At 36.5% G+C, this 25,966-nt stretch overlaps 1 protein-coding gene across 1 annotated transcript; it reads right to left on the bottom strand.

Annotated features, from left to right (window-relative positions):
* Window positions 1-5,847: 5,847 nt before the first annotated feature.
* On the bottom strand, window positions 5,848-25,641 carry LOC139970866 (gamma-aminobutyric acid type B receptor subunit 2-like). Its single transcript, XM_071976915.1, has 19 exons — window positions 25,194-25,641; window positions 24,499-24,636; window positions 23,392-23,562; window positions 22,263-22,367; window positions 21,372-21,437; window positions 19,692-19,892; window positions 17,498-17,752; window positions 16,325-16,385; window positions 15,571-15,754; window positions 14,373-14,563; window positions 13,930-14,016; window positions 13,311-13,455; window positions 12,855-12,993; window positions 11,882-11,992; window positions 10,899-11,006; window positions 9,931-10,059; window positions 8,552-8,740; window positions 8,044-8,103; window positions 5,848-6,741 (listed from the first exon to the last, which is right to left on the bottom strand). Exons 1-19 carry the CDS (start codon window positions 25,512-25,514, stop codon window positions 6,535-6,537), a joined length of 2,868 nt encoding a protein of 955 aa, XP_071833016.1. The 5' UTR covers window positions 25,515-25,641; the 3' UTR covers window positions 5,848-6,534.
* Between the last annotated feature and the right edge of the window lie 325 nt (window positions 25,642-25,966).

Below are 25,966 nucleotides of genomic sequence, written 5' to 3'. Positions count from 1 at the left end.
AAGAAAGGAGCTACATTGTAACATATTGAATTTTGTCACCAGACAGGACGAGCAGTGTTTCTATTTAATAGGGGCATTTGCACTAACAGTCCATATATGTTGTTGCACTGATGCTCATCTGTAACAGCACCCTGCTTTAAGCATGTATAAGGAAACATTAAACACTCACTTCTGAATCTGTTCTGCATGACTTGAAAGTTCTACTTTACTTAGCTGCCTAAGGGTATGTACATTCCAACTGATATCTTGCAGAAAATAAAAAAGAGAGCTACATTGTAACATATATAATTTGTCAGACAGGAAAAGCAATGAAAAGAAGGATATAGAGAAGACAGAGATGGCGATTCATCAGAGGTGAAAAGCCGATACAAGCAATATTATGAAAGTGCTAAACTCATCCATTATGAGTACTTAAGTTCTGTAGAGTGTAAACTCCCGAATAGAACTTTAATTACATAAGGCTATCCTACGATGCATATAAACTCCTTTTGATGTTCAGCTTCTAGAGAAAGTTCTGTTAGTTGCAATGTAACAGTGTAGAATATATAATTTTGTTAAATTATAATACAACGTCAACATGAAGTAAATGAGATATTATTGCCCAGGTGTGGACCCTGTTTAAGAGTTTAATATTACCATCTTTGAAGTAGCTGTAGGGCTTAAGTAAAGATGTAGTTCATTTTTTATCACAAATTATTTGCCTCTGACTTAAACATTTGCTATCGTAGGACGTTATTTAGAGATTAATACATTCTTTCTTGAGTCTGTATGGACCGGATCCTTTGATAAAGCTCCACATTTGGGGCGAAACTGAAGGAATGAATATACATTTTCTCAAACCAAACGTCTCAACAGTGCAAATGAAGATCGCTCTTCTGAACTTTAACGAAATCAAGGAACATCATGTGTATTGTCTATTCCCTTTCGAAAGGACTAGTGTTACTTCAATGAATGTAACGCCGCTATAACCAGATGGTTATAGTGAAAAGAACCGGCCGTACAAGGGTTGAGAGTAGGTCCTGCCTAGTACGGGAGCCAGAGCGGGGGCCGGGTGTGTGGGCCCCTACCCCCACGCACACACACACACACACACACACAGGAACACACATTTTTGTATAAGAACAAAGTGCCCTTTATTATTTAATAATTATGTCCCTGTGTTGAGAAATTAATTGAAATGAGACTACATATAGAGTCATTTTGCTGCAAACTTAAAAACAAAAGGACAATCCACGGAGTTGCATTTTTTCATCGCAGACACCTTTAATGAATAATTACTTACGGAGTATCCAAGCAAAACACATGTTTTATAATTCTGTCATCCATCAAGTCCAACCTGTACAAAATAGTATTTGTCCTTTAACCGACTTGACTTTTTACCTCAGTCGTCATTGTAACTATGTATTTTGAAAAAAATTTCACTTATGAGAGTTGCAAATGTATAGAAAATGTGTCCTTGAATTCGTAATAAAAGCAACTTTCAGTTCAATCGACCTTTGACCTCAAACCTTTCATTCTTAAAGTCGCCACAGGGAATAAGCCCCAATAACGTGGCACCGTTTCTTACAAAATATGATGCATATACTGCTGTTTGATCCTACTGTTACTGTGCCTTATCTGTACTACGAAAAAAATAATAATAAACTTTAGGTTTTCACCACCATGTTAGAAAATATGGCAAAGCGATTAGGAAAGTTGAACCGAAATTGCCCTCAAAAAACGCATTATAGTTCGCTTCATTATTACGGTATATATTCAAACGCCCTGTAATGTACTTTGGTGAAAAACATACGCGTGTGTACTGCATGGCTTCACGTGTTTTGTTTTACAAATGTTCTGATATTAAAGATGTGGGCACATATTTTTAAAAAGGAAATGAGCGAGAAAAGACGTTTAAATTCACAATGTGTGGTTGCATCTTTCTTATTTCTTGTTATGCACTAAAAGTTAAGCCATTATCGCAAGCGTTCACTTCCTGCCATGACTACTCCCGGCTTTTTCCTCACCTTAGCACTAACTTTCCCGCACCTTGACAAAACGGAAACCTAAGAAAATAACGGAACAGCAATGTCAACTATGACTGAGTTGTCATCATAATATAGCACCCGGCATGCTGCAAATCAGTTAAACATAGTCGAATGGCCCGGCTAATTTCTCAGTTTTGCAATTCCGATTAGGAAGAGTGTAAAATACCTAGGAGGGTAAAAATGTCGGGGTAGTGGGACATGTGAGTTGCCGACAACCAAATCCGTACCAAGAATTTTAGTATCTGAATAATTTTGAACAACAAGGCATTTTTATTATTACAGTTGTTGCTTTCGTTTCTGTGTTTTCAACAAAAGGTCGCTTTTCGTTTGCAGAAATTTTATCACCAAAAAGGGGTACTTCCGATTTATGAAAAAGAGGTTCTCTTGAGTATGGTAGTTTACAAAGCTGGTGGAACGTGCCTATCCCCCCCCCCTCCACTCCCCCACCCGTATAATGTGTAAAACGAGGTTCTCTGTGTTAGTATTGCATGATATGGACTCATGGACCTTTGAACCAAGTTTATAGCTGTGTTAGCATATATTGTAACTCAAGTATGACAGTCTACCGATTGGTTCATAAATGCAATGAAGAAGGCAAAGTATATTTCGAATTTGGACACTACAAGTGGGATGGTTACGGAGCATGTATGTGTAGCATTGCAGCTATTGTTCGTGGTTATGCACCCTCAAATCCTCAACGTGTTACAATAAACGTGTAACCATTGCAACCTTTGTCACCCATTGATATCAGAGAAAAATGGGGAGGGGAATAAACAAACTGACATCACAGTCTTAAAATAGTGTATAAAACAGGGTTTCCAATTACAATAGAGTGCATAACCTTTCATAGAAATTTGTCTAAGGTCATATAGTAGGCAGTTTTGCATCATTGCACACAAAAAATGACTGGAAAAAGGCGTGACTAATGTGTGTGATCATTGTGCATAAGAAGGGGACAGCAACGAGATTTGATTATTTGGTTTTGCTCTTTAAATAGCCAAAAAAGAAACCGGACCCCTTTTTAAGATACTTTACTTTGTTTCCAATGTAAAATGAGTCCCCATTTCGTACTAGTGTTTGGCCCATGAAGGTACTATATATATATACACACACAAAGTCACTCCATGCTTAGGACGAGAGTCAGTATAGTGTCCGTAAATTTGACTCACTTCGAGTTGAACATCCATAAGCGAACACTGTCTGGTAATTCAGATAGCAAAATACGTTATACATTGATAGGTTATGACAGGGCACTAGCAAAGATCCTCATTCAAATATATTATGCTTATATATATTATATATATATTTGAATTTATTATTATTATTATTATTATTATTATTATTATTATTATTATTATTATTATTATTGTTGTTGTTATTGTTATTATTATTACAATTATTATTATTACAATTATTATTATTTTTATTATTATTATTATTATTATTATTATTATTATTATTATTATTATTATTATTATTATTATTATTATTATTATTATTATTATTATTATTATTATTATAATATTACAATATTATATTACAATATTAACAATTATTATATTTTACAATATTAACAATTATTATTATTATAATAATAATAATTATTATTATTTCTTTTGCCTTTTTTCGAACTTGAATGATATTTCCTAAAAGAAAATTAGCCCAGTCTGCAAAGGCTGGGTACCAAAACCAAACAACTCGATGTACTTTCAATACTGTGACCGTATGATCATCTTAAAGTACTAATATACGTTAAGTGATGTTTTCTTTTTTTTCTTTCTTTCTTTCATTTTTGTTGTTGTTGTAGTCTCTCCTAAATATCTGATAGTTTGCAAAACCCAAAGTATGCTTTCAATGGCTGGTATTTATACATAGAGAAACAAAATCTTTCCTTGAAAACGAAACTAAGGCAATAAAGCAAACAATATTGCCGTGCGTTGGTTTATACTCCATTAATTGGAATATACTCCATAGAGAAACAAATTCATAACGTCAATGACAGTTCAAGTTACAAACCATAATCAGTTCATAATACTTGTTTAAACAATTTGATATTTGCGAATCTTTTATGAAAAACTTCACAGCATGCAGTTCCCTTTATAGCGTATACATGCGCTTAATTCATGATTGTAAAATTCCTAAATCTGTGGAAATTTCCATAGCGCGTGATCTAGCACCGGGTACACTTTATTTATAGCCCACTGAATATCTTTGTTAGTGCTCTTTACTATATAAATACCGTAAATTAAAGCCGTTTTTTCCTTTTATTGTGAATATCTCAACTAAATTAAAATCTAAAATTAAAGCGAAAACTATAAAAAAAATATATATATATATTCCCGAACTGGAATTGCAACTGATCACGCTAAACACTTTTTTGTTTTAGTTCCACAAGAAGGATTTATTAGCGAACATGACATAACATCTAACTTGTCATTTCGCAAACACGAAAAGTTCACTATATGTAAATATAATATATAATTTACGCTACTAATACTGCTTCAAAAATCCATCTTTTTGCCCTAACTACATCCACCAAATCTGTAAGGTAAATGTTTCGGAGTGTTTGAATGGGAGTCCTTGCAGTATGGAGGCGGGTGTGGGTGGGGGCACATCTTCACCGACGTGGCGTCTTTGCCGTCACGGTTAATAGTTTCAACAAAGAAGGTTAGGTCCTTGTCACTAAACCATCGAAATTTTAGCACGAAAACTAATGTTAGTTAGTTGTATTTTAAGAGAAATGAAACATTTGTTTTTATGCTTACTTGATAAACACTACTTGTCTAAGTATTTGTCATAGGCATGGGTGCAACCCCCCCCCCCTTACCCCACAACTAGACAGAATATTACAAACAATTTAGTTTACAGTACATCAACACATAAAATGTATGTGCGGCACAACCAAAACAGTCAAAAATTCAACATTGTTTCAAAAATTGCAAGACATAGCATCATTTTGCATCTGAGTGCCCTCCACATTCACACAATATAAAAAATTGGGAGGGGACACCTAAGACCCTTCACCTGCACGACATGACATATGACCCCCCCCCCCCCCCTCAAACCCAGTAAAAGAAGATTGATTGCGCCCCTGGTTATAGGTGAATTAATTGTGTTACGGGTTATGTTACGCGAAACTGTAAACACACATTAGACATATATGAATCAATTGCAATTACCAGTATAACAAGTAATCAGTCGAAAATGGTTCCATATTTTATAGATAGAAGTCATTTATTCAAGTTTATAAGCATTTATATATATAGATACATATCTGTATAAATAATTTGTAAACATTTCATTTGCACATTAAGCTGCATTTTTTTACTGTTATAACTTACCCTCCCCCCCCCACCCACCCCGGTGCCCAATATCTGCGAGCATTATGTTTGTTACAGAAACTTCACATACTGCAGGACACGAGTAATGCGCCCTCCTTATATTGGTGGTCCCCGTAAAACACAGAATTCCTGGCTATGATCATACATTAAGACCAAGAAACTAAACAAATTAACATTTCACTTAATCAGAAAAACTTTGAAATCAAGTGTCATAGTCATTTGTTACCTCGCTATCTTATAAACAATGGAATATATTCATATTATTTACTAATTGGCTGTGAAGATTAAACCAACCCGGGGATTATCCCCCCAAAAAAGCTTATTACTTCATGCTAACGTACATCATGCAGGTAATTTGTAAGAAAACGACATGCAAGAGAGGTGAGCACGAAAACCAAACTACCAAACTGCCAAACGACCACACTACTAAACTACCGAACTATACTGATCCATTCCCAGCCCCCAACCTCCCATGTAGCCCCCCCCACCCCCTTCCGTACCATTGCATCGAGACTGTGACTGTGTGATCATCATCAAATGTTTATCACAGGAAGGGAACAGATATATCTCAGAAAGGGAACATATACTACACAAGAACTTAACCATGTAGATATGTACATTATTAAGAATAGCAACATAATTAAATAAAACTTGTATATACGTACAATATTAAGAATAGCAACATAATTAAATAAAACTTGTATATATGTGCAATATTAAGAATAGCAACATAATTACATAATACTTGTCTATATGTATAATATTAAGATAGTAAAATAATTAAATAATACTTGTCTCTATGTATAATAGTAAGAATAGCAACAGAATCAAAGAATACTTGTCTATATGTATAACATTTTGCACCCATCAATATACAAAAAAAAAACCAAAGCAAACAGGAACCCTGGTACGGCATAGCATGCTTAGTCCCATCCCTATTAGGGGTGGGTGTCCCCCCCCCCCTCACCACGAATGTTGTATGAAGTTTAATATTATTATATGCTTGAAAAATAATTTCAGTTATCCTATTCACAACAATATCTATACAAATTTAAAAATTGTTCTCTTCTCGTCTCAGTTTATACTAAATGTCAATTGAAAGAGATAGCAGTGATTATTCATTCATCCCTTGGACGTCATGATGGCAGTGATGAATATTCAACAGTCTAAACAACATCGTTAATTGCAGTGATCTGCGGTGCAGGTGATTTCGAGTTGTTTCCATTGCAATCACAGTCTTCGGCCCTGTTTTTGTATCCCGTCAACACCTTCAGACGTTTTATAAAATACTCCATCAAATTTTTCCTTTGATCATTGCCTTCGTTTCCAGCTTGATCAATACTGCTCACGTGAGGTGTCTGAGAGGCAAGGTTCTGGATAGAAAGACAGGAAAATGCTTTTTCACTTTCGTCAAATTGGAGATTTTATAGTTACGATGAGCTAGTAATATTAATAATAAAAAATAATAATAATTATAATATTGGACATTTATAATGCGCCGGTAACCGTCCAAAAAAAGACGCGCATGGCATGGAAGATATGTTGAAGACTTTGATTCAGATGTTAATATTAAACACTTTCAACACTGGCTTCTATTGTTGTCAATACAGTGGGGTTGGGGAATGTTTACTTTAAGCATGACATTGGATGAAAAGAATAACAATAAACACTGAACAGTCAATAGATAACAGATAACACAGTTAATCTAATATGATCATACAAAATGAATATTTCGCTGATTAGACTGACATGCTTCGATATCATGCAAACTAGATAAGATAGTTCGATACATTCGAAATTTAAAGGTATCAAAAGCAACTACAGAAACAGACCTGCCAGATAAAAAATAAATGTCGACGTAGATGTCTGCTTCCCATCAGCTCCCCTATATTTGTTAAACTTTTGTTTTGTTTTTATACTAAAAGAATCCACTTCATTAGATTCCACATGGTCAATTGTCATGTACGATGAATAATCAGAAAGCCTAAAACTTTGTCATTTTTTCATTTATCATATGAGTATACCCAGTGATGTGGATAGGATCCAACGTGCGGGGGGCCCCGGGGGTGGGGCAAATGACAGGGCGACTTTTTTTCTTCAAATAAAGTACACTTTAATAGGGGGGTCTATGTTTGGTTAAAAATGGACAGTTTTGTTAGTTTTTATCAACTGCAGTATTATTAAGGAGTGTTGGCTCAGTAGTTAACGCCGCGGTGCCTTTCAATCATAAGGTCCCGAGTTCGAGTCACTCCAATGTCGTCTAGTTACAGAGTTGTTGACAATTGACAATTCATACTTATGGGACGTTAAATATGAATCTAAGAGACTGAGGGTTTCTTGGCAAAGGAGCTCCGGGAGAAATCACCCGGGAATCTAAATTAGGTTACAAAAGAAATAGCGGTTAATCGTAGGATCACTATCGGAAAAGGGATGAAAATTACCAGCGATTGAAGCATGCTAGATTTATTTAGTTTGTAGTGTGCATTGTCTTGAGCAAAAGTTTGTTTGCAGCTTACTTTAAGAATTCGGAAAGAGAGGAACTTGGCCCGTGGGAACCCTTCCTGCATGGTTACGCCCCTGAGTGTCTTACTCTCGTTACAAACTAGCAACCAATTTGAAGGAAACTGCCCAATGATTAACAGAAGACAGTGAAGCGCAGAGTCATATATACATACCGGGGAATTACTCGTTGATATCCGTCTATCCGCTTTCGGATATTTGTACACGAATACTATCTGAAACGAAAAAAGGGAATTATTTTCTTATTTGTTCTCTATTGATATTCCAGAAACGCACGAGTTACTTGCATGAAAATGACATTCTAAGCATGCGCAAGTAACATCAATCTCCCATTCCCAGTCGGGGAGGGGTTCAGTAGGAGGAATGTTTTGCGTTCAGACGTGGAAGAATTATGCCACTGCTATGAGTGTTGCTTCAGAATGCACAATTTGACGTCTTTCGTTTTCTATCTAGGGGAGGATCCCACACTCCCCAACATGGCAGTCGGCTTCAGCGACCCCAGGGTCATACCTTTCTCGCCTCCCCCCCCCCTCTGGCCCGTCAATAAGGGTTCATCTCCTATACTTAAATTATACATGAACTTTAAAATCCCAACCACCCCCCACCTTCCTACACCTACATTTCCAATGAAAAACAGTGCTGAAAAAATCATAACAAGTTTACCTTTGGGACAAAGATGACGAGGAGTACGAATGTTGCACAGAAGGTTTGGATAGCTGATAATAGAATAAATTGGAAAGAGGGTTGCTCTGGAAACGCCAGGGACATACTAAAACCAATGATGCAGAGTAATGTCGTGTTGTAAACACAGATGCCGATTAGTTTGCTATCATTCAGGGCCGGTATAGTCACCTGTGTCGAAAGCAAAACCAAACGAGAAACAATGTTGAAAATAGTTACATCAGTGTTATGCTTCAAATGGGGTCGATATATTTTAGTTGGCACGCGACATATGCATAGTTAGAGTCGATATATTAATCCGTCCTTTAGTTAATTCTCCCGTCTGGAAGCGACAGGGGAACATTGTTTCAGATATGTTAACAATAGGATTTTTCCATGTTTTTTGTTTTCTTTTTGCCACTTGAATGTTTAAGAACATGCTTGGATGAACATGTGGTGCGGAAATTGAGTCAATTGAAGCAATTTTTAGACCACTTTATAGCTTAAAAACCTAGGATAGGAATTTGTTTACCGATGAGTAAAATGGATTTATATTACTTATTATTACCAACGTATAAAGAAGTCTGTGTGCATGGCCACGATACGGTAAACTTAAGGTGCCATAAATAGTTTTAGCCATCTATTGAAGTGTAGCGTGGTGAACACTTTTACAAGGACTTAGAGACTAATAACCTTGACGATATGCTATGTTAGTTAATGGAGAATTTCTATATAAGGAACATTCTACTTAAAAATCACACTTATAGATAGACGGAATGTTTTCCTCAGTTGTGACCATAATATCGTGTGTTTAAACAGCTTATTTACATTAAGCCACTTTTTTTGTTCTTATATTTTCGCCAAACCTACTGAATATTACTCAAATCAAAATTACAATTAATCAATTCAGGAATCATTCGATATTTATTATTTACAATATGACGTCACCGTTAAGCATCAGTCGCGTAATTGAAGTGGTTAAAATTCATATTCAAGATTTTTATTCGTCACCCAGACAGTTTTCATAGACATTAAATATAATTAATAAAGAAACACAGAAAATCGGTAACCTTTTTATATATTATTATCGATAATGTAAGCAGTACATCCAGCTAATGAAATATAATTTGAATGGTAGTTATTTTATTTTTTCAAATCAAATCGGAAATGTACCAAAATTGGTTTAGGAAGTTGTTTAGACTTTACTTTTACCAAGAGGATCAATCAATACTCGAATTGGAACGAGGCAGTCCTTATTAGGATAGGGACAACCTCGGCTCGTATATGCACAAGAATTCGAATCTCAAGCCAGCATAAATCCGTTGATCTTTTCCCCCAAAAATATTAAAACAAGAAGAGAAACTGACAAAAAGAAAACTTACTCGTCTCGTCTGCCAAGCAAGAAAAACCCCGAAAATAAGAATTAAGCCCTTGTAGACGGCTAATACACCGGTCCATACGGTAACATGTTCGCAATTGCATGTATGAATGTAATGACCGAAATCCAGATTCTGAAACGGAAGTATCAAAATAGACATGAAAAGGCAAAAGGTCTACAGACCACAGAACCATAACAAAGAGAGAAACGGGTGTGTGTGGGGAGGGTAAGGGGGAGGGGAGGGGATGATTTCAATCTCTTCAGTATAAGTGACTTAATGAGTAGTTCGCCTGTAGCATGCTGTCACGCTTAATTTTATACATTACCATCCAACAAATCATTGCTTTATTTATGATTATTATTTTTGTTTTATTGTTCACTGATCGCAACCCATTTTGTTGTGGTACAGAGTCATAATATCGCAACAAACCTGAGTAAATTGGTATGATGTTCATTCATGTTGGAATAAATAAGCACAGTGTGTATTGACAGTTAAGAACCGTGCAAGCTTAATGAAACAGGGCAACTGTAGAATTTTGTATTTATAACTAAACTATTTAAATAAATAATAACACGTCGTGCAGGCTAACAACCATCATATCGGCGTCGACATAGTCGCTACTTATTTTTACTTAGCATTCTGTAGATATTACACGTGAATAAATAGAGTCATATGGAACTCATATAGTAAGATTCACATACTGTGATGTTAAATTGGCAACGAAATTACGAAAACAAAAATAAAAAACACAAAATAAAAAAATACGATATACGAGAAGGATATGAGAAAGACGGCAGTTTCAATTCAAGGAGTAGAGAAATGATACTGGCAAACCGTTTTGCTTTGTAATCGGAAAGTAATTTAGTTTATAGTGAACTTTAGGTTAATGATTTTGGGGGGATGTACAAAGGGGTAGCACAAACGTAGTATGAAACGTGTGATATTGATTTAAAAATATCTTTAAAACTTACAGTTCTCTGATGACGTAATGGGTCCAGCACTTGCCACAAAAGTAGAATAATGAAGTCGACCAGGAGAAAGATGCCGACCATTACAAACAGCTCTGAATCTTTTATGACCTGGAAAATATTGAAAAGGTAACTACAGCTTAAAAAAAGAAGAAAAATCTGACCGTGCACCTAACTTCATTGCAAACGTATAAAGCTTCACAAGGAAAGATGACCTTAAGTAACGGACTTGAGCTATGAAAAATATCCATCATTTTTTTCTTCTTTTAAGTATAGACTCTTTTAAATAGCACATGTTTTGAAAGTTGTTTTACATAATATATTAATAAAGGTAGGGAAAGTTCTGGAGAAATGATAAAGAAATGAAAGACACTATGCACATACAGTAGACTATCATATAGTAACGAGTTCATCGGGATGTGGATTTGGAGTCTTTTCCCGCGCTCCTAATGTTTCTGTTCAGGATAACAGATTACAGGAATTCAAAAGTATGTGGCCTGGTCTGGTCGGACAGGTGGCAATATTTTCCACGGGGTCCGACTTGGGCCCCTCTCAATATCTTTGTATCTGACTTGCATGCACATTTTGGAAAACAATTATTTATCTGAATTTTCTCCGATGTAAGGAAGGTTGATGTAAAAGTTGGAACTTGTTGTCCAGACCTTTCTGCTTCTAACTCAGTAGTTATCTCCAAATATATTTGTCGTTTGGGTTCAGAGTTTAAAAATATGGTAAAACAGCCATTACCATACACAAACGATGGATTATAAGTATTCCTGTAAAAATAATTATATTTAATATAAACAGTTCACAACTACAAATAGTTCTAATCGGCGTGTTTATATAAAACTCGTCTCCCTCTGAGGCATCATCGTGGTATATGTATTTATACGGAACAGATTTACATTATATAATATGGCATAATGAAACTGTCTGGGGTACGACTTCAAACTGTCAACTTCCTTTGACATGAAATGGTTTCTTACCGTTCGTTTTGCTCCTCCATTAGTGTTAGCGACCTTATAAACCCTCCACGTTTTACTGAATAGGGTTCCAAAGCCAAGAACGAAGCCGATAGAAAAGAGCCAGATTCTAAGCTGTGGGATCAATTTGTAGAGGTTCTAGTCAACATTAAATCAACAGCGTATACATAAACGTACCGTATAATATAAGCCTCTCTTCAGTAAATACGTTTAGGCTAGTAGTCAATTGAGCCAGATGAACGTAATACGAAGAACGTGAGTACAGGTTTACCAGTTCACGATCGTATATGCATCCCAAAAGAAAGTAAAAGTGAATGTCAAGTACTATCAATATATGCGGTTGCCATGGGAACCGAGGTCAAAGGTTACGTGGTTAAAGGTCAAATGTATATTTTTTTAGCGCGATTAATTGTTTTATTCCAAGGGGAAACCTTGTATTGACATACAACCTTCACTGACAGGCATACTGGAAATGTCAAGTGGTACGTTCCTACTACTGCCAGATTGCGTAGCTAAAGATATTTTTTTTATCAATCGAAATCAGTGTTTGCTGGCGATGAGATATGCAACGCCACGGTTTGCCCTCTTGTTTTGTTCATTTGCATAATGGGAAGGGGTGAGCATTGACGCTGCTCTCTCTTATTTAATTCCATTCTTATTAATATTGTATTTATCAATTGATTACTTTATACATTCGAACTAATGACGTAATACTGGTTTTGTGCATAATCTACATGATTAGTTGAAAAGGTGGCAGATGCATGTACGTGATAAATTATACAGTTTTGGTCAATTTCGTGGTTGTGTTCTCGTAGTGAGATATCAGTATTTATTCTGGTCAATTTTATATCAATATTACGCAAGACCAAATATCCTTTCAGGTGATGGTTGTAAAGTATTGCTTGAATTTTTACATGAAAACTTTAAACAATGGATAAGGTCTTACGAAATTATATGAAATTTAATGTCGACTTACCATACAAAAACCAGGGAATAACTCTCTTTCCCCGTCCCCGCTGACAATTTCTGATCCAATGACACATATCGATAGATATATCATAATACAGCCAATCACGATAAGATTGTTGAGGCGAGGACTGGACAGTTTAACAAAGCTTAAAAAGTACAAAAAGAAATTCATGTTAGAAAACAAAATTCTACCAAAAGGGAGAAGATATGGCAAATCACTCTTTCTTTCTTTCTTTTCCTTCGGTTTTATCTTAAATTTGTTTCTGTTCATTGATACAGTGAACACCATCAGACAGGACTTGTTTTCAGTGTGGAAAAAGACGCTACCACACTAATCCTAACTAGATCAGTCAAATCCTCAGCCAATCGTGTAAAGTCCTCAGCAGACTATGCCTAACTATTCATAGAAATCCTGTCACTTTTTTTCTTCTTAACTTTTCATCAATTTAAAGAGTAAACTCACCGATGTTTTCGAGCCAATACGTTGAAAGTTAGAAAGAAAATAGCAAGTAATATTCCCAAACTGGCCAACGAGCACAAGACAATGTAGGCGGCAGCAGTTAGGCCAAGCTCTACGGCTGGCGTACGATCCAATGGTACGATATTATCTATACAAAAGGGAGAAATTGTCATAGATGTTATAAGAATTAATTTTATACCTATATAAAATATAAATATCATGTGGTCGTCTTTCTCCTCTGTTTTTTGTCCTGATCACATGGTCACTTGAGAAAGAGACGTTGCATGCAAGTTTCCTTTGTTTGTCTTTCTCCTCTGTTTCAGTGTCCTGATCACGTGGTCACTAAAGAAAGAGACGTTAATGCAAGTTCTCTTTATTTGTCTTTCTCCTGTTTTATTGTCCTGGTCAAGTGATCGCTGTTCGTAAAGGGCTTTTTCCCTCAATTTTGTAGGTTTGCTCTTCGTTTGTATTAATTTCAAATTGTCATCTTTCTGATTGTGTTTTCCTGTCATGAAGTAGAAACAAATCTTTCATCTTTACCGTTTCAATACTGCCAGTTATTCAATTTAACCGGTGTCTATATATTCTTTGGGAAATGTATTTAATGAAAGTCATAACTAACCGTGCCACATAAATTGTCCATGCCAAGTTGTATCTAACGAACCATTTGTCGAAGATGAGACAGTCACAATCGCTGTCTCTTCAAAATCTGAAGGTTAAGAGAAATAGATGTGTGTATTTACATTTTCTGTAGTGGCTTATCTCTTTCAATTCCACAAAGCTCTTGACATTTTTCTCTCATCAACAGAATATGTTGAACATATTTTAAGCGCTCACTATATACAAAACTTACTGTAAGTTTGGTAAAGCACACATTTATGCTAACTTGATTAAAGTTATGTAAGTTTATACATTACCGGTAACACTCCTGTGACAATTAATGGCTAGGAAATAAATGGCTAGATTATGCTAGAAAAACATTGATAATACGAATGCAGTTTTAAGCAAATAGTAGTGCTGGTAAAGGCTATGTCAAGGATTGGTATAAAATTCACTATATCAAACCTGGTCTCGTTTTGCATATGAATGGCCGACTAGCTTCACAGTCTATTGGTCTCCATTCGCCTGATCCAACATTCCAAACGTAACACAAGTCGTCACCTTCATCGAAACTTACCGGGGTCCAAGATGCATTTCGAGTGGTATCAACCCAAACCAACTTGCCTGACGACTCTTCGTATGTTAAACCAATATACCTTGAGAAAGGAAGAACAATACGATGATAATAATAATAATCATAATAAATAATAATAAATATTAATAACTCATGCCAAAGACAATGCTATTGATAAAGCGCGTACATAATGACCGACCGCAAATTCAAGGAAGGTGGGTGCGGTTGGTGGGATGGGATGGGGCATTTGGAAAATGCATTTGGTAGACTTTTTTAAAACTTTAGTACATTTTTAGTATTAACTTCCAATGGCAGTTCCAATGGCAGTATCTCCTTTATTGTAAAAGGATAAACAACATAATAAATATATTATATTTGTTATTAGGTAGTTTGATATGACGAAATTACTATAAGAGAACACTTGTAGGTCATAGTTAAAATATTTTGTGCTTGTAATATTCTTATGAAACATCATTTATGCTATATCACAAGCTAAGCTGTGTAAACCATATACGTGCTGACGTCCTAGACATGAGCGCAATGAAGGACATGTTTTTTGTTTTGTTTTTTGTAATAGCTTGCATTCGTCCCATTGATATGTATCGGGATGTAACTCTGCAACCAGAAAGGTATATCAACCGTTTGTTTATTGTTTGTCGTAAATGGTGGTTACGAAGAAACGTGGTAAATGTATGCAAAATTACAGAAATGGCTAACAAAAACTTTCAAGTTAGCACGTCACAATTACTCTCCCTCAGACTGCAAACTTTAGTAAGCGTATACGTTCATGTTTATAATCCTAAAGAGTGGTATAGACGGAAGGTTATAACGACCACAAGAGTGAATCCCTTCAGTTGTATGTATTTGTATTTTGCATTGTATGTATTTTAGATCCTCCTGCAAGCAGGAACTCGTTTACAAGTTAAAACTTGTAAACAAAATGACAGACTGTGAGTGCTTGTTGAGGAGCATACGCGGCAAAACACTTTATATCCCTTTCTCCATTCACTCCCACCAACATGACCCCTCTCAAATAAAATTGGCACCCATGACTTCATATACGACGCACATGGTTGGTGTATAACTTACCATTCGTCGTCAATTTGAGAACCAATAAATTCATATTCTTCGTTAGAAAGTATCCAGACCATAGCGGAGGGTTGACTATCTGTTTGATCTCGGCAGTATTGGCTAGCATCTTTCCAGTTTAATGGTTCGTTCATGAATTTGTAACAGTAGAACTGGAATAGCGTCCACTCCTCTCTACAGGTGCCTGATAACGAGAACAAGAGCTGGTAAACAGATAAAGGTACTTAATGTCCAAAGACGGGGAGTTGTGGGGTGTGGGTGGGGGGGGGGTGGATTTAATAGTAACTGATTAATCCAAACCGAACCATGTTTAATGACTACATGCATCGACTTATGAACTGTTGGAGCGTAGGCTACCATTATAAAGGGAATTACCCTGTTCGACCCCTAGGAGAGGGCCACTTAAGGAAAACGACCGGTATTACAAACAAAACAAAATAAAAATACACCAGGGAGAGCATGCAACGGTTGATGTTTTGGAACGAATATTTTCTTTGAGGAGGGGAACTGGTTGCTAAAGGGATTTAATGTTGCGTTGTCTGTATTTTTTTGCCGTAATCGACAAACTGTGCACTGTTGAAGTATCTCGGTTAATTGAATATTGAAAGAAAATTGAAAGAAACCAATGACTTCTTTTAAAGAAGCAGTATAGGATATTTTGTACCATACTGGGTTATCATAAAAATCCGATCTATAAATAGATTTTAAAGAGATAAACAGATTTTAAGTGCACTATTGAAGAGCGTTCGATTACCTTGTAATTGTTGGATAGTTATTGGGCCCTCTCGATCACCGGCTGAAAAAGATACTGGACCCTGACGAGAACAATAAACATAGTTGTGAGCCTCAACTGTGTAATATTAGAACTCTTTGATTTGAACTTTCGGAGAAATTCACGAAATTGACTCCAATGTATAAAGATGAAGTATTCAGGCAATCGCCATGCATAATTCGTAAAAACGAAGAACACACAAAAAAAGGAAAATTACACAATAAGGACAAGCAAATATGGCAACTTTGTTGAGTCAGGAATGTTGGAAATTGTTGAATCATCTTGAATAACGACATACGCATTTAGTAGTAAGCCATTTTAGATGTAGGCTATAGTATATATCAACTTACATTTTTATTCACAATTCGAGCAGAACGGAAAGTACGTAATGGTAGAGAATAAAGAAGCAAAACAACTTCATTCAATGTGGAAATGTTGATATTTTACTGACTCACCGTTCCCTATACCGTTGACAGGCGTATTCATTCAAAAAATATGTACATTACGAGTAAGTATACATCAAACACTTAAATCATGAAAAGTGCTTAATTCTTTCGGTCTGGAATATTGAATATTATTGAATTATCTTACACACTACTGACCGACGCATTTATCAGTCACACAAATAAAGAAACAATATACGGTATGTAAGTCAACACACGTGAAAAACCATTAATAAATTTAATAAAATTATGATCATAAAAATAGAACTGGATTTGAACAGAAATCGAATTATGGAGTGGTAAAGGCAACTTCGTTAATGGTTAGTTTGAAATGTCTTGGATATTCCCCTGCGCTATATATGCTGTATAGTTATTAGTGATACGTAAACTACGACTCTGTATCCTTGGAGGTGGGGAGTGGGGTGGGTGCCAATCAGAATTTGTCAGTATGTCCTGAACGCCGGTATCGAGGTACTTACTAGGTAACCAGAAATCACACCACAGTTTCATTCCATACAAGCTATATATCAGAGAAAGAGTTATAAAACACGAACCTTCTTGTAAATCTCGTAAAAAAACGTCTATTCTAACAAATACAACCCATAATAGCCTAATATATTATTTGGTCCTGCAACTTGTACAAGTATCACTTTTGTATATTTTTTAATGATTTTTCTATTATATATACTTCATTACTTTTGCAAATACTTACGGTTACTCCCAAAAAGTTAGACGAACTAATAGTGTCGAATATTACGGAACCAATGTCTGTGTCATTGTAAGTGAAATCCTCAAGCCGACGCCCTCGCCTTTCTAAAATGTCCACTGATTGGTTGAAAGATAGGGCCACTGCCAAAACAGCGTCGTAACCGAATGGTTCCAATCCAGAAAGTGTCGTTTCCCGAAAATCAGATGATTCAAGTTGTCTTTTCTTCTCATAAAGCTGCTCTTGGAAATCTGAAGTTTGCTGGAAAGGAGCAACAAGAAAAAAACATTTTTTTTCTGATTATGTCGGCCAGAAATTTGATCATTTGTTCATCTTCTTCTTCTTCTTTAATTTATAAAAAGAAATTTATCACGGGACTTAAGAGACGGGTACCGGTACTCTTTGCATAAAAGAACTGAAATAAATATGTGCCCTTTGAAACTATCTCCAGGCTCGACGAGAGGAGTGTGATCAGGGACACTAATTTTCTATTAGATACTATACAGAATGAGTTTACATATATTCATAATTGCTTTTGTGCATATAAATTGTCACTTAATGTTAAGAAAACTACCTCTATTGTTTTCGTACACCTTCAAAGCACTTAAATCCTAACATAAATAGTATCAGACTTTGCGGTGTTGAAGTTATGCTGTCTAAGACTACTAAATTTCTTGGCTTTTATATCGATAATCATCTTTCTTTGAATAATCACATTCAGAATATTTGTATGAAAGTGTCTAAAGGCGTTGGAGTTCTTAATAGACTTCGCCAAATCCTTCCCAAAAGCACATTGGTCACTTTTTATAATACACTCATACTTCCCTATCTTACCTTTTGTAATGTTATTTGGGGCAGTACCCATGCTTCTAGAATTCAACCCCTTTGTTTACTTCAAAAGAGAGCCATTCGTTATATTTGTAATGCGGATTACCTCCAGCATGCAGCACCCCTGTTTACTACTCTTAACGCTCTTAGTATCTATGACATAAATCGTTATTATGTTGGTATTTTTATTTTCAATTGGTTACATGATAATGCTCCGTCGACTTTTCGCAAATATTTTCAGTTACGTAACAATCCCTATCCTAACCGTGCGCCAAATCATTTTTCTGTTCCTTACTTTACACTTAGGTCTTCACAACTTGGTATTCGTTATGTCGGCGTAAAACTTGGAATTCCCTCCCTACTACTATTACTGGTTGTAAAACTTTGATCACCTTCAAAAAACGTCTTAAAGAGTATCTTATATCAAACTATCATTGATTTTGTATTTCCTTTCATTGCCATCTTTGTTCTGTTTTCTCTGTATACTTAAGCTTTCATTCTATATTTTATTTGTCAAGGGGTGTCAACGTAAACAAGCTCTACAGAGCTTCTTGTTGGCACTCCTCAATCTCTTGTTCTCCTGTACATTTACCCACATCTATTGTCAAATTGCATACTTTAATACAAGAAATTGAAATAAAGTCGTATGAATTGAAAATTGAATTGAATTGGGTTACAGCCTCGAGTCCGAGGGGTCAATTTGTGAGCCCAGATGGGAGGGTGATATGGGGTTTATGAAGAGTGCGAAAGGGGGCGGTGAACTTATTGTGCCTGGGCCCTGACCTGGCCCACGGTGCCCCCCCCCCCCCGGCCTACTCTTCGTCCCTGAAAAGTGATACATGTGTGCTAGAGAATCGAAAGGAACATGTACAGTAGAGTCCAATTGACTGAAAGACTACATTGGCCTTCATTAATTTCGTAAGATGTGGCCAATATAGGTGAAGTGATGAAGTTAGAAGGGGCGATGGAGCCGGGAGAAGACACGTGCCACCAATGCTGTGAAAGAAAAATACAAAAAATGCTCCACCTTCTCATAAACCAGATGTGCCTCATTTTGTAGCGATGTGCCTCTCACTCACTCGCACGACCCCCCCCCCCCCCCACTCCATTTACCCGAAAATTGAGGCCCGATCCGACGCCGCCGAAGTCCTGCTCGACTCAATGCATATAATCATGCAAAGGTCACGACTGGAGGTCTTTGTCTAAAGACGAGACCATTGTCAGATTTAAACCATCCATTGAGATTGCTTACTGTCTTTTGGTTTCCACGACGGGATATTAATAATAAAGTTAAGAACAAATCTTTAAGAAAAGAAAAAAACATCAAGGATCTTATAAACAAATGCATCTATATAATTTATGAAAAACTTACAATTCCGGATGGCAGATAGTTGTTAGAAGAAGACACATTTGCAGCTTCCATACCGATGTACATAGACTCAAACACAGCCGTTTCTACTTCCTCATTGGTGCATCCCGTTACAGCTGCTGTATTTCGTTTCCACCACTGGTAGGAATACCATCCGGGTGTGATCCATACGTATCCTTTCCCATACAAACGGTTTTTATAAATCTGAACAGAAATAAGAAAATAGTAAGCATAATTGCTTCAAATATTAGAGAAATCCAATCTTATCCATATTAATTGTAGGCTTCAATCAAGTAAACAGCGTAGGCTTAGACGTTTGGGTGGGAGGGGCGGGGTTTATCATAAGATTTCAATACACAAAAACTAAGAAAACTCTCCTACATTTTCACCATTTGAAGGTTAGTGTGGAGTACGTGAACGTCTTAATACAGCCGACTGGACTAAGAGTGACCTTTCCCGTGTTACCATGTCACCTCTCCCACCTCCATTGTCTGTCCGGGTTGAGGGGGGGGGTCAGTTAGGGGATTTTCTAAATTCGGTCGCGAAATAACTATGGCCCTTCTCCTGGTGTACATTCCACTTTTTCAGCCTCAAACGAAAACTTCAAGAGTATTTATCAGCAAAATCTTGGGCCTTGACTATTAACCTAATATATAGTCTAAATATGCCTCAGAATGCAATGTTTTACCTCTAAACTTGAAAAACAAATCAGAGGGAGGGCCCCATACCTCTCTAAATAAAAACAGCTTCAACGACCCCGCCAGGGTCACTTCCTTCTCTTAAACTCCTTTATTTGCCTCTGGTCCTTCCATAAAAGGTCATGCCCCTAAATCAGAAGACGTTTAAAATAAACAGCCTAAAATAACACGTTGGTTGATAATAGTGTAACTAATTATTAATTTAGGGACCCCTGCCAGTTTGGTAAGTTATATTAAACTGTATAGTATTTGCACTTTCATGAATAACCCACAATTATTGGAACATATTATTAACTTATAATTAGAACTTGTTAAGTTTCATGATTGGTTTACTGCTAACAAAACTTTCACTCAACATCAGGAAAACTAACTATATCGTTTTCAGTAACAGTAAGCGTAAGGCCGAAGAAGTTAATCTAGATCTTAAAATGAACAATGAGAGTCCGCAAAGAGTGAATTGCACTAAGTTTTTATGGGTTTATATTGACTCCTGTTTAACTTGGAACAATCACATACAGTCTATTGCAACTAAAACTACTAAGGGCTGTGGCATTCTCTCAAAACGTAAGCATGTTTACCCAAGAGAATTTTGCGTTCGTTGTATCTTACTTTAATCGCAAATCAATATACATACTGCATACTAGTATGTATGTAAGTTATTTGTGTACCCTATGTACAGGGAGTGTATCACTAGATAAGCCCAAAAGGGTTTCCTGATACACTTTTTTTCACATTCCATAACTCTCTGTATTCGCTACATTTGTTGTACATATGTTGTAAAACAAAAATAAACGAAATAAACGAATTATAGATACAGATGCAGACTTTTTCAGAACAAAATTGTACAACGTTTCACAATTTCGAACTGGAATTTTTTTTTTTGCATCCACGGCTGAAATAATGTGCTGTGTATACTCAGTCTCGATCCTGTAAATAAACTCCCAATGAAGGTGTACAACAATTATTGTTTTGTTTTAAAACTCACCCCGCAAAATATTTCCACGGCAAGGTCTTCAAAAGCAAGAAGCACAAAAACCCTGAGATCTTCATCCTAAAGGGACAAAATAACAAAAAAAATACCAATTCAAATCGATTCCCCTACGTTATTATAACCTATTGAAGTTATAATGACATATATTAATGAAGATCCGAAGGAGTGGTTGACTAAAGTAAAGTCTGGGCCGATATAGGCCTGTGTAGGCGGCGCGGCTTCCGGGGACAAGAAAGGACTGGAGCCTGCAGCCGGCCGTGGAAAGGCGAAGAGACTAATCTTCATGTTAAACGTGCAGTCAGTAAGCTAAACGGGCCCCTATGTATTCTGTAGAGACTGAGAAATTGGTGGCTAGTGCTGCCAAATATCAAAAATTGTTCAACCAAGCCAACGCTGCAGGGCTTAGGTGAATGTGGGCTCTCCTTTGGATGCTAATTACCGTCACTGCAACGGGCCCAGTTGCTTGTTGCTACGCCCACTTACTATAGTAATGTACCCCCCCCCCCAAAAAAAAAAAAAAAAAAAAAAAAAAAAAACCTGGTTCACCTGCGTAAAGAAGTGAACATGATATTTCTTACCAAATTATTCGGAAACTGACCAACATGAGACAAAAAAACAGCAACCGAGGTATGAGGAGAATTATTATAACAGACATATTAAAAGACCTTTGTGTGGTGGGGCAAGGTGTTGTTGTACCAGGTGTATAGCAAGTGCTGTACAGGTGACTATACGGTGTCTTGTTGCAACTCTGGCTTGACAATTCTGTCATTGTCACAAATTAATGAACAGCTGTGTTTTTCTTTCTCCATTACGCATGGGGATAAATGCTTGCCTTTTTCTTTGATTTTTATAGTCTCTTATTCTTATATTTACAGTATTTCTTACCTTTAAATCCTGGAACTGACGATCAGTCGGTACTTCATTGATGACTTCGGAAACCGCAATTGTGATGCTGTTATTCGACAGCATTTCAAAGAAATGATTGTTAGTCTGTCACACACGAAAAAGAAGGGGAGCAATCGGAGAACACAAATGTTAAAAAAAAAAGCTTAAGAATTCCTTTCCCTTCAACATAATTCGGACCGTTCGTTTATTAACCCAATGTGAATGCCTTTTTGCCGTCAACTAATTGGACACAAATTAATGCTTGTGTTTGGGGCCTTGTTGGGGTCGTACCACAAATAATTCGTCCATTGACTTACACGCTAATTTGGTATAGAACTTTCCAAATGGCATAATCCTGCCCACCACATGCATGATGACACACGCATATTGTATTGTGTTATGACCGTTTAGATTATGAGCTAGGGGAATAACAAGATTGTGATACCGACACCCCCCCCCCCCCACTCCACCGTCAAACTCTTCTGTCTGCTCACTCTGAACAATACTCCGCTTTAACCAATGTAAATATTTTCTATTCTAAAAGGCTTTCAAAATCAACTTCAATCCTCCTTATTCTCACGTGCTGTGAACTTACAAGCAGAACAAAACTTACAATGGATATATCTGAAGTGACTCCAAAAACAATGGCCCTGTATTTTAAGTCATGTCACACATACCTTTCGAACGGACCGGACCACATATACATCAGCCAATCATGACGTATAACTATATATAGGAAACATTATGACGACAAGCTTGTACATGATATTACGAACGTGAAATGGTTCATTCTGAGGCATATTTAGACTATCAACTATAAGTTTATTAAAGGCATTAAATGCATGGTTTTGTTAATATATACGGTTTACGCGCGCCACTGCCTAGCATGATACCCACCCACACACACCCCCACACACAGAAATGACACCCGGAATAGCATTTACTGCACTCTTGAAAGAAGATAGCAGATCACCTTGGAGGTCATTTCCTTCTTGATATTTCTTTCATTGGTTTAATTAATAATAATAATAACAATCAATAAATGTTCTAAAATGATTCAGTCATGATTTCAGCAGTGTAGCAAAACACACGTTTATGAAATTAATATTGAATGTGAATTCTTTCCTACCGATATAAAAAAATCGTGGTTTTGAGATAAAGCTCCGATTCTTGTCCAGTTAAAATATTGCATTAGCCAGAGTTTTGGTGTATTAAGATGTGTCTCCGGTACGTACGTCCGGAGAAAGTTTGGAAACCTCTTTTTGTCAGACAAGGTTGGTGAAGCTGCTGAATATGACATCTAACGAAAAGCGGAAAAAAAATTAAAAATTAATTGTCGTCATGTAACTTATTGTATTAGGAATTGATGTGATATGATAATATATTGACTTTCTCCAGCTGTGTACATAAGAATGTTTAGTTGATAAGGTACGAATAATTTTTATTTATATTTCCTCAGCTACTTGAAAAGTATCAAAGTGCTTGTGAAATCCATTACACCCCAGTGAAACCCTCCCACCTCCTCTCCCCCTCCCCACCCCACCCGAACCTTTATGTGATCAGTTAGTAAAACTACCGACCGGAGATTTGTATTTTCTTTTTTTTTACTTCCGTTGACTTTTTTTTTTTAATTATTGCGAGTTTTTTTTTTAATTATTGCGAGAAATGTGAATTGTCCAATTAATGCTCACAAGTCTCCGTCTATTGGAATACCTGCATCACAAGCGAATAGATGGATATGCTCTCGAATACATACATACAGACACACAGACAGACATACATACATTCACACATACATACATACATACAAACAGCAAGGAACCCAATCATTGAAGGATATTACAGTAAAGATATAGAATGCCATAAATAACTGGCAAAATGTTTCTTCGATGATTTAGACCGTCGCATTAATTCATGTTGTGTCGTGTTCCAATAGTAATAGAATATTTTGTAAAAGCATATACTATTTACGTAAGTGGCATAGCGTTGATATTACACACAATTATAAAGAGTCGGATATAACTCTATATGCACATATAATAACCTATTTGGATATGTCTAGTCGTCAAAAGTCCTAACTTATGTTGTACCAGAAAGGTTTGTCCAGCTTGATGCTGCAGCATGCTATGTGAATCTTTTGCTGTGCATGGAAAGCTGTCAGCCTTAGTAGCCAACTATTCCAAACTATTTCTAAAACTGTTTCAATTCCAGAAAGAAACTAAGAAAATCCACCCACCGTCACCAAGTTCGCAAATGGCGATGTCTCTGCCACAGGCTGCGCATCCGTCGAACAGGCAGGCCCTAGGAAGATCAATTTCTGAGGTTCTTCTACTATATGTCTATGGAACGCCCATATACCTTCCGAAGATCGACACTGCGTGTGTGTAATAATGAAAAACAACACATCCATAAATCTGGGAGATCTCATATCGTGTAATCATAAATAATCCCAAAAACATTTGAAAACACTTGATTTCAATCTTTCACAGAGGCAGACGCAGACCCAGGAGGCGTATGTGGTACTTGTACATCCCTGTGCCATCTTCCACCCCCCGTTTTTTTCAATCGCACACAACTTGAAACATCAGAGTAGTTATTAGCACAAATTGCATTTAGAACTATTTATAGACCTAATGTATTACCTATAAATATGCCTCAGAATATACAACTTAAGGACTGAAGTTTCACACATTTAGTGGGGGAACACCCCAACCCCCCCCCCCTCAAAAAGAAAGAAATACCCCATATGAGCTCCCTAGCTACACCCTTTATTAAAAAAAAAAAAAAACCTCCCCGCTATATTAGATTTATTCCTTTGTCTAAAGTCAAAAGTAAAACCAACTTTTCATGAACTGCAAAACTTAATTTGCATGACAATGGAAAGAATGGAAATGAAATGAAATGAAAGAAGTGATATTTATTTATGCTCACATTTGAGTTTTTCCAGATTACACGTAGTTCATAGTCCCTCAGAATATCGGGTTGAGCATTCACGTGATCCACCGCTAACTCAACAGCTGGGATCATTCCGGTTCCGTCCCAGATCTCACCATTTGCGTAAAAAGCTGCGATGTAAAGAGGTATTTTCGGTGTATATATTGACCCATCGTTCCCAATCGATATGGGAGACTCGGTGACAGAAACGTTCCAAAATTCGGTGACGTCATACGCTGGAGTCATAGCAAGTATGTCCTCCACGAAACACACACAAATTAGAAGGATTAGTTTGGAGGATTTCAACGCTGTTAACATGATGATAAATTGTCAAAGATTGGTTAATTCGTTGAAGGTAAAAATCCGACACGGCTCAAAGCTGCTGGTCTATATATGATTGTATGTAGTCTTCACGGGCGAGCTCTGAAATTTTGTGTGAATAGTTGGTGTTTTTAAGCATTCAAAGTAGTCATGGTTCGCTGAACCATCGGTAGGAAAATTCCATCCAACACTGCTGAAGAATTTATGCATTCCTGGCAATTTGCTAAAAAAAAAGACTCTAAAGAAGCCATAGAACTATTGTATTATAGTACGTATGCCTTATTGTTTGTGCTTTTCGAAAGAATACCGTATGAAAGATTGTGGTAAATTTCCAACGATTGACATCGTTAGTATTGTAACTATTATGTTGTTGTTTCGGTTTCTTTTCGGTTCTTTTGTTTCCTGGCAAAGATCACTGATATGGAATGTAACTAGTAGCAATATAATAG

Source organism: Apostichopus japonicus, chromosome 8 (assembly GCF_037975245.1).
Source record: "Apostichopus japonicus isolate 1M-3 chromosome 8, ASM3797524v1, whole genome shotgun sequence".
Taxonomy (NCBI): Eukaryota; Metazoa; Echinodermata; class Holothuroidea; order Aspidochirotida; family Stichopodidae; genus Apostichopus; species Apostichopus japonicus.
Note: the sequence above shows the minus strand (reverse complement) of the source record. Positions and strands in the feature narration are given on the sequence as shown.

Bases quoted from the DNA above. Each gene is read 5' to 3' on its own strand.
- LOC139970866 (XM_071976915.1), bottom strand. From the start codon at position 25,514: ATGTTAACAGCGTTGAAATCCTCCAAACTAATCCTTCTAATTTGTGTG. The intron at 22,368-23,391 runs GTAGGAAAGAAT...CGTGTGTGACAG, and splicing joins ACCACGATTTTTTTATATCG to ACTAACAATCATTTCTTTGA. The intron at 16,386-17,497 runs GTAAGTATTTGC...TGTTCTCGTCAG, and splicing joins CTAACTTTTTGGGAGTAACC to GGTCCAGTATCTTTTTCAGC.